The sequence below is a fragment of the Myripristis murdjan genome, chromosome 15, assembly GCF_902150065.1.
Source record: "Myripristis murdjan chromosome 15, fMyrMur1.1, whole genome shotgun sequence".
Taxonomy (NCBI): domain Eukaryota; kingdom Metazoa; phylum Chordata; class Actinopteri; order Holocentriformes; family Holocentridae; genus Myripristis; species Myripristis murdjan.
In genome coordinates, this window is record NC_043994.1 from 16,695,337 (window position 1) to 16,707,907 (window position 12,571).

Sequence of the window (12,571 nt, forward strand, 5' to 3'; positions counted from 1 at the left end):
ACCACTGTCACATTCCATAAAATTCACAAGAGCTAATTTTCTTGGAGTGTGACGATGACACCTCATTTTCTCTCTTTTCTTACAGCAAATGATGATAAAAAACTTGCCTGGTTAAATGAGGGACTCTCCCTAAAAGTGTTAAAAAATTAATTTTCATACAGTCTCAAGTGGGAGGGATTTGAGAAAGCAGCCAAACCTTTGAGGCTTGGGGTTTTATGTCTGAGCCGACTTAGGAGAAAGTGTCAGCTCTGAAGTCTTTTTGTGGATACATGGCCTACTCTAATCCACATGAAGACTCAGGTTCTCCTTGCAGACATTAACAGCCAGGTAGTGCAGACACCCAAAAAGGAGAGGTCTTTATATAGGCTACCTTTCATCGCCACAAAGTCTGCCAAGCTTGTCTCCCTGCACAGCCATATTTCTCACCTTACTCCATTAATAAGTCATTAGGCACTGCTTCTTTTTTCACTGCCGTCATTGATCGCACACTAATGATAGAGTTACAGGCGCAGACTGTCACATATGAAGCCTCTAAGACCAAGGCAAAACAAAACAAAACAAAAAAAAAGCGCATCTGTGTGTGTATATGTCTTTACATGTATGCATGCTTGTGTGTGAACGAGTCTATGCAAGTGTGTGTACATCCTTGTCTGTGTGACAGAGTGAGGCTGAGACAGAAGAGAAATAGAAACAGAAGTGGAGCAGGAACAAGGGCATCCCTTAAAGAAGGGCCTGCAGAGACTTTGTCCTACATTCCTCTTTATTTGTTTCATGGGAGCAGGGAAGAGAAAAGGAAGGGATGAAGGATGAGGGATGAGCCAAGGTATTAAAGCAGATTCGGATGTGGGCGGGAGAGGACGCAGTATGCTCCCAATGAAAATATCACCAAAATAGCATCGGCTTGGCAACTAAAGTCGTACTGCGGAATAATAAAAAAGGGAGCGTGACTTACACCACAACCACTTTGTAAAGACAAACAGACCAACAGGCATGCTCGACACTTTATAAACTTGGCCACAACTCTATTTCCATCCATTCAAAAATTGTCCTTTCAATAACAACAGGGATGCCAACTCAATGACTAGTCATGCTGTGCTCAACTGGGAGGGCTGCCAGTCAACCAGGGTTTGTGGGTGTCCCCTTCCTGGTCAATCAGCATCAAGCAAAGCCCATAGTTGACCAATGGCTGACCAAGAGATTGTTATTATTATTGTTATTATTTTATTGTATTTATTTATTTTTACTAAACTAATCATTTTAAGTTAAATGTATTCTGTTTCCAATGCTGCACTGTGTAAAATAAAGCTGGAATCAACCCAGTGCATGGTCAAATTCAGCAGTGACATGTGGCATATGTTTGAAGTTTTTTTTTTTTTTTTTTTTTTTTTTTTATGAAACTAACTGTGATCACACCTTTCAAAAGGTGCGCACATGCCATGCTGTACAGCAGCATAAGGGCAGTGTCTGAGTCACTCCAAAATGCTCCATAAGAGCCAAAGCCCACATTTTCCACTCCCAGTATGGGCTGGTCATCCAGTGTCATAAATTATGTGTGCATATATATACACATATAGATAGATAGATAGGTATTTTACTGTTGTTGGGTACTTTATTAAAAAAAAATCAGTGTATCTTCCAGGCTTCTTTTCCAACTTTTTTGGATGTGGCTTACTCTGTGAGAACATGCAGTCATTAAAAAGGAGTTTTTCCAAGTGCTAGATTAAATTGGTGGTATTGCAGTTAACTCTCCTGCTGTTAATCATCCAAACACTAAAACTATCTGACGGCTTTCACTCTCAAGTTTAAAAGTACAAAGATGGCGCTCAATATAATCTGTACCTCCATCAACGTTATGCATTTCTCAGGATATGCCATTTCCGCGTTACATATGACCAAAATACATTTTTGCCAGTTCTTACTTCTCATGCTTTTAGTCAAAGGTAATGTTTTTTGTTTAATAAATTCAAACATCATAAACTGTTATGTATGTGTGGGTCTTATTGTGGGAGTATTTCTATAGCTGGAGTTATGCACCTTTTTGCGATACCACACTCTCTTCTGGCCAATCGGCATGAATGGTTCATCAGCTCTTCCTTGCACCATGACTAAGCTCTCCACAAAGTTTTGACATATGTGAATTTGTTTGGAAGAGATGCACCTTTTCGTGCATTGACATGAAATGAATCCATTTGGAGGTTTATATGCTTTTTTGGTGACGCCCACCACCACACCCCACTTTGACCAATCAGCATAAAAAGTTAATCGGGTCGTTCTTTCCCCAAATCCATTTAGAAGTTTTTCAAATATACTGCTAACAAACAGATGGAATGGGACAAAAAATCTGTTATCAGAGGTAATAATTCCCAACTGTGACGACATGACTGCTACCCAACTGTTTTCCCAAAGAGCACTGCACTGCCGTAAGTAGTGGATGACATTTGTCCATGACAAATACTTTTTACATCAGTTTGCGTAAATTATGCATTAAATCAGCAACACCAGAACTGCCCTACTTGCTTGGACTTGGACAAATTTTACAGCAGATAAGTTGGGGCTTTCTGTTTCTGCTTCTGCTCACGCATAAATAAAATAGATAATAAATAGATAAATAGATAAATGTGATGTGATGCAAAATTCTGAGAGGCAATATTCAATCACATTATTGAAGAGACAAATCATGGGAACAATTAATGAGTTGTGCTTTGCTGTTCAAAATTTGGAAGGACAAATCAAGAAACCAATGAGAGAACAGTGGGTGGGTTTTATTAACTCGCTCCTGCTTTCTACAATAATTAGAGACACTCTTTCAGGTTTTTTTTTTTTTTTTTACTCCGCATTGAGGAGAAAACCTAGGAGCAAGGTTAACATTTTGGGGAAATCCCTACAATGGTTTCCTCTTGTCAAAGTCTATCTATCTGCCTTGATAGAAAGCGTGCATGTTCCTGTGGATGTTTGCTACAAGACACAGCTCCTGTTAGGAAAAAGTACACCTGCACAGGGCATGGAAAAAAACTATTCTTGAGACTCTCTGGTGGCGAGCCACTAGAGACGGATGTTTTCCTCAGTATTTTACCCAATGTGTATCTGTATATGAGTGTGTGTGTGTGTGTGTGTGTGTGTGTGTGTGTGTGTGTGTGTGTGTGTGTCCTTGCCCCTAGGGGCTACCCTGTTTCACAGAAGTACACATAAAAGCCCATCGTGCAGTTCCAGCCTCCTGAGGTCCAACCCACACGCACTTATTGTACCACATGCCTGTCCCTCTGTTACCACAGGGACTCAGCCACAATCCCTCCCATTACTGTTGCCTTTTTCACAGACGATTTCAGAATGATGTTCACTTCATCCGATGGCCGCTCGCAACATATTAGTGTGCATGCCTTTCGCCGCAAGTGATAACGCTAAAACCAAAATGGTAGTTTGAGAGGAAGAGGGGAGGGGTAAACTTAACCATTTAGCCTGAGTGGTTCATGAGTCTGGGCCATGAGAGCCTCAGCGTTTGCTATAATAATAACTGTCATTACCAGCGTGACCTACAGATCCACGCTCATCAATTACCTCAGTCATTAACATTTTGTGGCAAGGAGAGAGGGTCATCTGAAGAGCATTGCTGACATTTGAACAGTGTGTGAGCCCATTCATATATACACATATCCTCTCTCTCTCTTTAAAAGACACAGCGTGTTTGCATGTGCAGCCAAACACGCAAGGTGATTATCAATACTAAGAATCAAAGTCAATACTTTTGTCCTTGGAGAACATATATATTTATCTGTGCTATGGATTATATTGCCAGCTACTTCAGATGTAATATGACACACTCATCATGATAATTGAGACTTCCAATTTGTCCTTGTCACCTTGGTCACCATGTGATACATCTTGATATTATGAAAATGTCCAGGGAATCTTTACTCATACTCCATTTTTGGCATTTGTGTTTTGGACTCATTCCTTGGCTGATAGATTATGTCAAATGCATCGTTGAGGGCACAAGAAAAGGCAAATATTGACAAAAACATATTGTCAAGTCAGTGCTGTGACATGTAAGAGTAGGAGGAGGCCACATTTTAAATATGTCTGTAACAAAAGCCCAGCCCTGTTTAGGTTGTCAGAGTCCCTACAGTCGGCTGAACCTGCTCTGGGTTGAGCAGTGATCCCCATGAGAGGACAGGCACACTCAAGTGACAAGCTTAAGCTAATCACAATGATGAGGACACAGAACAAGTGAGCAGTGGGTGGGGGGGCACTTTGGCCTTAGCTTAATGGGAACACACAGGGAGAGAACAGAGCAAAGCCTAAGGGAGGCCAACTCACATGCAAACGCACTCAAAATGCATGGCGACGCTCAGGATGCACTGAGGGCATAATCGTAAAGCCCTTATTCACGAGGCTTGTAAGAACCTACAGTTCTGCAACAAAATCACACCTCTCAGCCTTTTCCCTTTCCCCCTCTTTTGTGGCGTGATATGTCTCTACAAGCCCTATGCCTTGCATCCTCCTCTGCTTTCTAAAAAGGCAGATATCTTACCAATATTTGCAGCTCGGTCCCTGCAGGAGAGCCACTCAAGTATAAGGTTAGAGTTGTCAATCAAGTCAGAGCTTGTCTAAGTCTTCACATTCAAAGTGTCAGTCAGCAGTGCTCATTTACTTTCACATGAAGCACCACATTTTGGAAATCTTTGCCATTTGTCTTTCACTAGTCCCTAAGTTCCAATGCAATACTGGCATATAATTACTTATATATGATTACTCTTTTATAACACAAATAACACAAGTGTCTTTTGGGTGACCATAACTGGTGAGCTTTTAAGAATTATTTTCTTGTTTTTTCTACAAATACATAACCTAATTATTAGTAGAGATAATACACTTTGATGATGGGCAAATTCATGTATGGATCACAATATTTCTTAAAATATAATACTTTGCAGATTTAATTCCCCCCCAAATTTTTCAGTGTAACCCTTGTTTGAGACTCCATATTCCCCCAGGGACACAATTTCACAGCTTCTTACTGTATCAACGCAAAAAACAAGCTATGGGAAAATAGCCATTAACTGCTGTAATGTTTAAATAAACAGCAGAAAGATATGTGATGGAGAAAGTACCATGTTTTGGTTAATATGTCATGGTCCATTAGCAGTCAACATTCAGAATTACAGCAAACAGTTTTTACATTTTAGACATGAATTATGCAATGTACCCAGTACAAATTTCATGTCTCGATTTCCTTGCCAGCAGTAAAGGTCACTGGTTGTAGGGAGCGTTACTGAGAGTATGTGAGGTACAGTTTGGGTGTGGGCGGTGTAGAAGAGGATACACTGGTTATGGGAGGGATGCCACGCCTGCAATCTATCTCTGGGTGACTACCAGACAGGGACATAAGCATGCATGCAGTCATGCACACACACAAACACACACACACACACAAAGAGTAAAATCCACAACACTGATGCAAACATGCCTTTCTCTATTGCCATGGAAACCAACAGGTCTCCCATTGACAAATCCTCAGATATAGATATGTGTGCATGTATTTCCATGTGTGTGTGTGTGTGTGTGTGTGTGTAAATCTGTATGTATATGAGTGTTTGTGGGTAAGGCCATATGCATTTGCATTTCAAAGATTGCAGTGCGTGTGCAGATGTAAGGAGGCATATAAGCACACTTATCATTCAAATAACTGGATCAATGCTGATGTGTACGACAAATGCATACAAAGTTCGTTTTATCCGCATTCCCACTCATCAGTATGGATGTCGAAGCATGTGTCAAGTCTGAGGTTTCAGAAGATAAGCTCAAAAGGCATTATGGAGATTTCATACTTACTCTGAGGAGTCTATAAAGTATATTCCAAGGGCCCCGATGCTGAGCGCAAAGACTAACACCACCTAAAGGGAGACAGAGACGGGTGAGAGAGAAAAGTGAGTTTCATGGAAAAAGATATTTTTCACAGTGATGACAAAGTACACCAATCTCATATCCTAATTCAGGTGGACGGACACAGTAGGCATCGCTGGTCACATTATCTGTAATCAAACATTGATTGGCCTCATGCGGGCTGCAGAATGGTGGACATTTTCAAAAAGCATGAGCTGAATAATGGATGCCCACCCTCATGTCAGCGAATACAGCCTTGTGAATACAGACAGTGTAAATAAAGTTGAGCCCGCATACTCATAAGAGGGAAAGAAAGGCGACACATCTGTCAACCTAGCCCCGCAGAGGAGCAGTGATAGTGTGCGGAGGGGGTGTTGAGAGGAAGTACTTAAAGAGGACCATGGTTATCAAGTGTTGATGTGTTCTCCTCAACTATGCTGAGTCAAGGCTTGTATTGTGTGAGACTGTGACCTAGCTGGACTGAGGGCTATATAATGTTTCAGTGTCACACATTACCGTACACTAATGTGTGACACTGTGCTATTGTGAGACAAGGTAGGGCTGATGTTGGCTAACATATAATAACAGCCATTGCAGCCCAGCATGTTCCCTGCACAAAAAAAAAAAAAATCCATCTGAATGATTTATTTAATCCTGCATAGTAAGTATCTTTACTTAATACTAATTAATATAAATTGCGCCAATGAGTAAAATTATCATGTTTCCAAAACAAAGTGGTTCAAGAATTTTCTTACGTCAGGTCAGATTACTTTGATACCAGTAAAATAACCCTACCTCCTTCCACAACATCGTCACTTCACTCGAGAAAATTAAAATGATACAGGAATATATACAGATAGACAGTAAATACGCGATGATTCAAATATATGAAAGCCAGTGTAATATAAAGCGGGTAGAGGGATAATTGAATGTGAATCCATCTGGAAAATTTGGAAACAATACATTGTTTATCCCAAGCAACAAAATTCTAGAGATTTTAAGCCTTGTTTGATGTGGGAAAAACAGCACCTGCTAAACTATCAGCCATTGGGTGCAAATGTCAGCTGCCTCTTGTTCCACAGCTAAACAAAGGGCATCAACATGTCATTGTGCCGTGCGCGATAATCCCCACCAGCAAATTGCGCTCGCCAACATCAGAATTCACATCGTAATCTTCGTCATCATCGTAAACTGTCATCCAACAATAGGTCAACAGGTGACCAGTGTAGGGACGCACAATGGTTCTTGCCCTGTGATCCTGTCTGCTATTCAGCCATCACACAATAGCAGCCCTCTGTCCTGGCCGATTGCGTCATTCATTATTGATGATGGTAGCTTGATTACTTTCATGCAGTGGTCCTTTGGATTGATCCGTTGCATTGTAATGCAAGGTAATAAGTAAACCCTACCCTGCAACCCCTCCCATCCCGGACTCTTTGCATTTTTAATGGTTGTTGCTTGAATGGAGAAAGATGGCAAACTTGGGCACAGAGATGTCCAGGGCTGGAATAACCTTACAAGCTCACAAGCTCACCACCTCCTTTGTGTGGAATTATGCTCCACACAAAGGAGATGGGGGGAAGGCTCAAGCTGGAGCGCTGAGATAACATCAGGCTTTCTGATTGAGAGGCACTCCTCTGGTCTGATTAGCTAAGAAACCAGTTGATAGGATCTGATCCCACCACTGACCCATTATTTATAAATGAATTAAAATACTGTATATAGTTTTCCCACAAGATGGCATAGTTTGCTTATAGAGAGTTAGCCTCATGCAGGTGGACAATGAGAACCCAAGCCAAAGTGAGTAAATCCCTTTACACACAAGCACAACTTGATGTTAATTCTAAGGACACAATTGAAAATAGATTTCAAGAGAGAACCGAGCCCAGCCCACATCAGCAAATCTAGGGCTACTAACCTACATTACGAGAGGCAACATGCAGAAATCCCACACAGTCTCCCTGAAAAGCATCATGGCACGGATACAATGTGAATGCATGTGTGTATGCACGTACACACATTTAGAAACAGATACAGCAATAGCTCCTTGAAGCCAATTTGTGCCTCTACTGTCAATTAAAGAATCATGGTGACGGGAGCTGAAAGAGACACAAAAAAGAATGGAATAAAATCACAAAAAAATAACTAAATCAAGATTGGAGAGGATAGAGCCCAACAGATACAGAAAAGAAGAGAGATGCAGAAAGGAGGAAGTATGACTGAGCAGTGGTTGGTTGCTGAAAAGCTGAGCAGTGAACACCCACAGATGAGCTGAGGAGATAAGAAGCGTCATCATCTTAAACTGACCCAGTTATTCAGCTGTGAAAAACCAGTCTCTCTCTCTCTCTCTCTATCTCTCTCTCTTTCTCTCTCTCTCTCTCTCTTTAACAAAGGCCAACAGCTGACCTCAAAACCACAATTTCCCAAAGACAACCGACCAAGCAACCGCCACTGCCAATCAGGACTACTGTTATAACACTCAGGGGAAACCTACAAGCAATGGTATCAATGGAGGGGCATCCCCACCGCCTACATAACAAAAAATAAACAAATAAAAAATAAAAGCAACGGCATCTGCAGCTGTGCCAAAGCTTCTGTAACCAGTTTTGAGTCCCTGTATGCTGCTGTTCATATTTACGTTGCATAATTCACACGTGATGGCACACTGTGAGCTGTGAATTGCTAGCAACAAACCTGATTATGCTTCCATCATGTCAGGCCAAAATTCAGACATGATGTTTATCTGATGTCTATGTCTCCTCCGTAATAGCCGTGTAGGTTTTCATTAGTGTATCCGTTTCTATATTTAAAGTGCTAAGCTAAATCTGTCAGATGTTTTCCGGCATGTACTTTAACAGGCAGGGTGTAAAATAGGGTGGTGCCAAATACTGCGTGTGTGTGTGTATGTGCATGTATGATTGCACGTGGATGTGTGTGAGTTTCAGGTTCCAGCATTGCAAGCAGGCTAAAGGTAGTAGCTCTCCAATGACAGCACTAGGATTGTAAACACATAATAACTCTAATTTATAAACATACTCTCTCAATTCATTAAGGAGTCCTAATAATTTCAGCAGATCAATATGGCTAGTCTGTGAGTGAAGTATAATAGAACTTAATTTCCTCAAACCCCTGCTTGAGGAAGCGGTTCTATTCTACTTCATCTTGTCTGATGACTTCCTCCATCCCTTAAGTGTACCCTGTGATACCTTAAATGCATGTGATGGGGACTGATAACATACAGAGTAATCGCTTCATTAAGGCCAGCAATCCAGGTCAACAAAGCAGTGATTCAAAGGTGTTTGTCTTCTCCATATTTTACTTAAAACTGCTATTGCTACCATTGTAGGTCATGCTATACAGTAGCCTTGTCCACTGTGGCAGTCTAGCAGATGAGGGTTGGCACGACTGCCCACCAGTGTAACAGTAAGGAAGAGCTTCTGGGGACTCTGCGGTGTGCTGGTGGCTCACACCCCCCGTTACTCAACAATTTTTGTGGCTGAAGGAGAGACCACAACTTAGTCGCCCTAGACACCCCTCATGTTTTCCATCGCCGCCTCTTGCTCTTCCATGAAGAGAGGGAATGGTATTTGCCTTCAGCCAAAAAGATCTATGCGTGAGCACGCCCTTTTCTTCTGCAGCACACTCGAGGTCCCAGACTGGCCTCCTCCCCACTCAGGTTGCCCCACCACGCCAGCCACGAGACGGTGACCCTGCCCCAAAAATATCTTCCAGGCACAGGGAGCCCCACCACCAGCTGGCCTCTAGTGGGATCATCCTCATTCCAACTGCTGCCTAAGATGAAAGCCTGACTCCTGCGAGAGGGGGTGGCCAAAACAGTAAGTCCCGCTCTTCCCAGCCTCAGCCATTAACATGCAATGACTCCCACCCTTTCACCACTGACAAGAAAGCTAGAGTGGATAATAAAAATGCATTTTCCCAAGCAGGTTTCTGTAACAACTCATGATTATAAAGACATGAGTAGTGTCCACCTCCCCCAAAAATCCAGTGAGACTTGAGTGTTGTGAACTCACAAAGAGGTTCCACCTTCATGTCATACTGTCAAGGATGAGTTGTCCCTTTCAAAAAGAGAGAGACATGAGTGGCGTGTTAGCTACACCCCTCAGTGCCCACATCCCACCAGTCAAACAGGCTCAAGCGGTGAGTGTGCTAGTCACATACTGAGGTTTGTTTCTCAGTCACCTCATCTAGATCTAGCCACTTGGCAGCTGTCACCGGCTGGGATGAAACATTCAACAAACTTGTCTGACCTTTGTTTGAGGAGTATTTGATGGTGATGGTATCGTAGAAACTCATCATTTAGATTCTGTTAAATCTGACTGATGAGAACTGATGGGATACAACATTAAGTTAGATCGTGTTCCACTAGTAGTGCAGGAGAGGGGCACTGACCCCGACAGTCAATCAGGTCTGTGTGTGGTTAGTTGTCATCATGCGACAGCAGGGGGTGTAGTCGTTGGACCTCAGCCCAAAGCCGATAATAAAGCCCTGTTAGAGGTCACTAAAGATTTGAATGCAGAAAATAGGTGTTACCTTTCTATCTAATATAAAATGACATCAGGTGAGCAGGCTGATCACTGACTGGATTTTTTAGATTTAGAGTTTTTGCATACAAGTGTCACTACGGCAACTACAGTGATTAAGCCAGCAGAGCCACATTAGAAGGCTCCAGCTGTGATCATAGACCTATAGTGCATAACTATTATTGTCCATCCCTCCAAAACCTCCACTGCAAACCTAAAACCACGGGAACAGAGCCCTCTATTGTACCGCTCCCTGGCCATGGGTGCTCAGTCTGACAAGGTGAAAAATGCACTCATCTATTCAAAAGAGCATTTGACATCTATGGATAGGCTTCTTTCGTGGTGTATATTTCCTTCTGTCCTGCTGCTACTTGTTTTTGCCCTGTTGTTACACATTTGAATGTCTGTTGCTTTTGCTGGATGGTTATTTCTGTTGCCTTGTTACCATTTACAACCCCCACTTGTTTGGCTTCTAAGTTGCTGTATGCCTCTCAAATTGTTATAGCTGTGCATGCACTTCCCCTGCTCTCTGTGCTGTGATGATGTGAAGTGAATTGGCTTTTGTTGTTGCTGTTGGTGTTGAATATAAGTCAGCATGTTCATTAGACTGAGCTACCTATCAGACAAAAAAAAATATTTGGTGGACAATTCTAGCATCACCTATTGAACGATACAAATGGGTCAAATTCCTAACAAGTTGGTGTAGCTCCTTTAATGTACAGCATTATTTACAGTTTCAAACCATTCATAAATGCTGCACCCTGCTGTTCCCCCTCTCTCACTTTCTGTGAATATTTACTTAGCATTCTGGACGTACTAACAAACAGATTGCTGCAGATTCTGGGCATTTTCAGAGACAAACTCACCAGTGACGTTTGCTCCTAGAGGGAGACCTGCTGTTCACAAATCATCTTAAATAAAGTCCTGGTATTGCATAAGGCCCACAGCACATGGAAGACAGAAATTTTGATCTAAGCCTGTTTTAGTCTAATTTATGAAATAAAAGGCCTACTTGTGCAAAACATTAATGATAAAAACCCAAGCCTGGGGCTAATGAGGCACCCCATTTGCGGGTTGATTTGCATGCTATTGTTACCGAGCATTTAGAGGTCGACATCAAAAGTGAAAAAACAAATAACCTTGCGGATACTGTAGTTAACTAAGAAATGAGAAAACAAAAATCAAAGCTAGATTGTCTGTCCCTCTCTCTGTCTGTCCCTCTCTCTCTCTCTCTCTCTCTCATACACTGAGGAAAGTGATTCTTTCTAAGAATTTGATGGACTCCAAGATTATATGGGTGGGAAACCTTGGTGGAACACAAAGAATGCACCATCAGTGCAATGTGGCATTAATCTGGCCAAGCTTGCTGAGTTAGCCAGGATGAGGAGCTCCAGAAAGTCTGATTGATGCTGTTGCCAGGGAGGCTTTCAGAGGTCCACAGCCAAGGAACGCTCAGGCTAAAATAATCTACTGTCTCTACCTTTGTTTAACTTTCTAATCCATATATATTTGCACCAGCCATTCACACAACTGGGAAGAGAGGATGGCGGCAGTCAGTTAACCTTATTCATCCTAAAGGTACATTTCCTAAAAACAATTTAAACATTAATTAAACAGAAAACAGATGCACCTCTTCACTGTTTCAGTGCTAGTCAAACTGTCAAAATGTTTACACAGAAGAGCAAACATTTACATCCATTCCAAGTGTTTGCTTTCACAACAAATGCTCGTACATTATGAGACACGGGTCTAGAGTCGATACAGAAATAGGCAGAAGGGAAACAAAATCGCCGCATGGCGTAAGGTGAGCAAACGAGACTCTCACTGGGGGAATGTCAACAAATGAAACCTCCATTAAAATTTTATAGCATACATCCATACATCAGCACACCTTGTGATCTCCCCTTTCCTGAGGCCTCAAATAGCAGGGGGTTCTAGGTGGCTGCACAGGTATAGGTATGTTCTGACACACTATCAGATAAGCAGACTCTGTATTCCTATCACATGTTTGCATAGCTCAAAAGGGGCTGCTGCCTCCCACTGTGCGGCTGAACAAATGTAACGCAAGCATACCAATTCACATTACAGCAATCTTATCAGAGGGATAAGAACTGTTAAAGGTGGAGAGATGACAGCGTATTTGCAAAGTC

General features: G+C 42.0%; 1 protein-coding gene across 11 annotated transcripts in view; it reads right to left on the reverse strand.

Moving 5' to 3' along the window:
• Positions 1-12,571, reverse strand: part of kcnma1a (potassium large conductance calcium-activated channel, subfamily M, alpha member 1a) — a 148,513-nt gene that overhangs the window by 76,273 nt on the left and 59,669 nt on the right. For all 11 annotated transcript variants that reach the window (XM_030070885.1, XM_030070883.1, XM_030070884.1 and 8 more), the window contains exon 3: positions 5,830-5,891. In XM_030070885.1, coding sequence (XP_029926745.1) covers positions 5,830-5,891 — 62 coding nt within the window. The remainder of the gene's footprint in view (positions 1-5,829; positions 5,892-12,571) is intronic.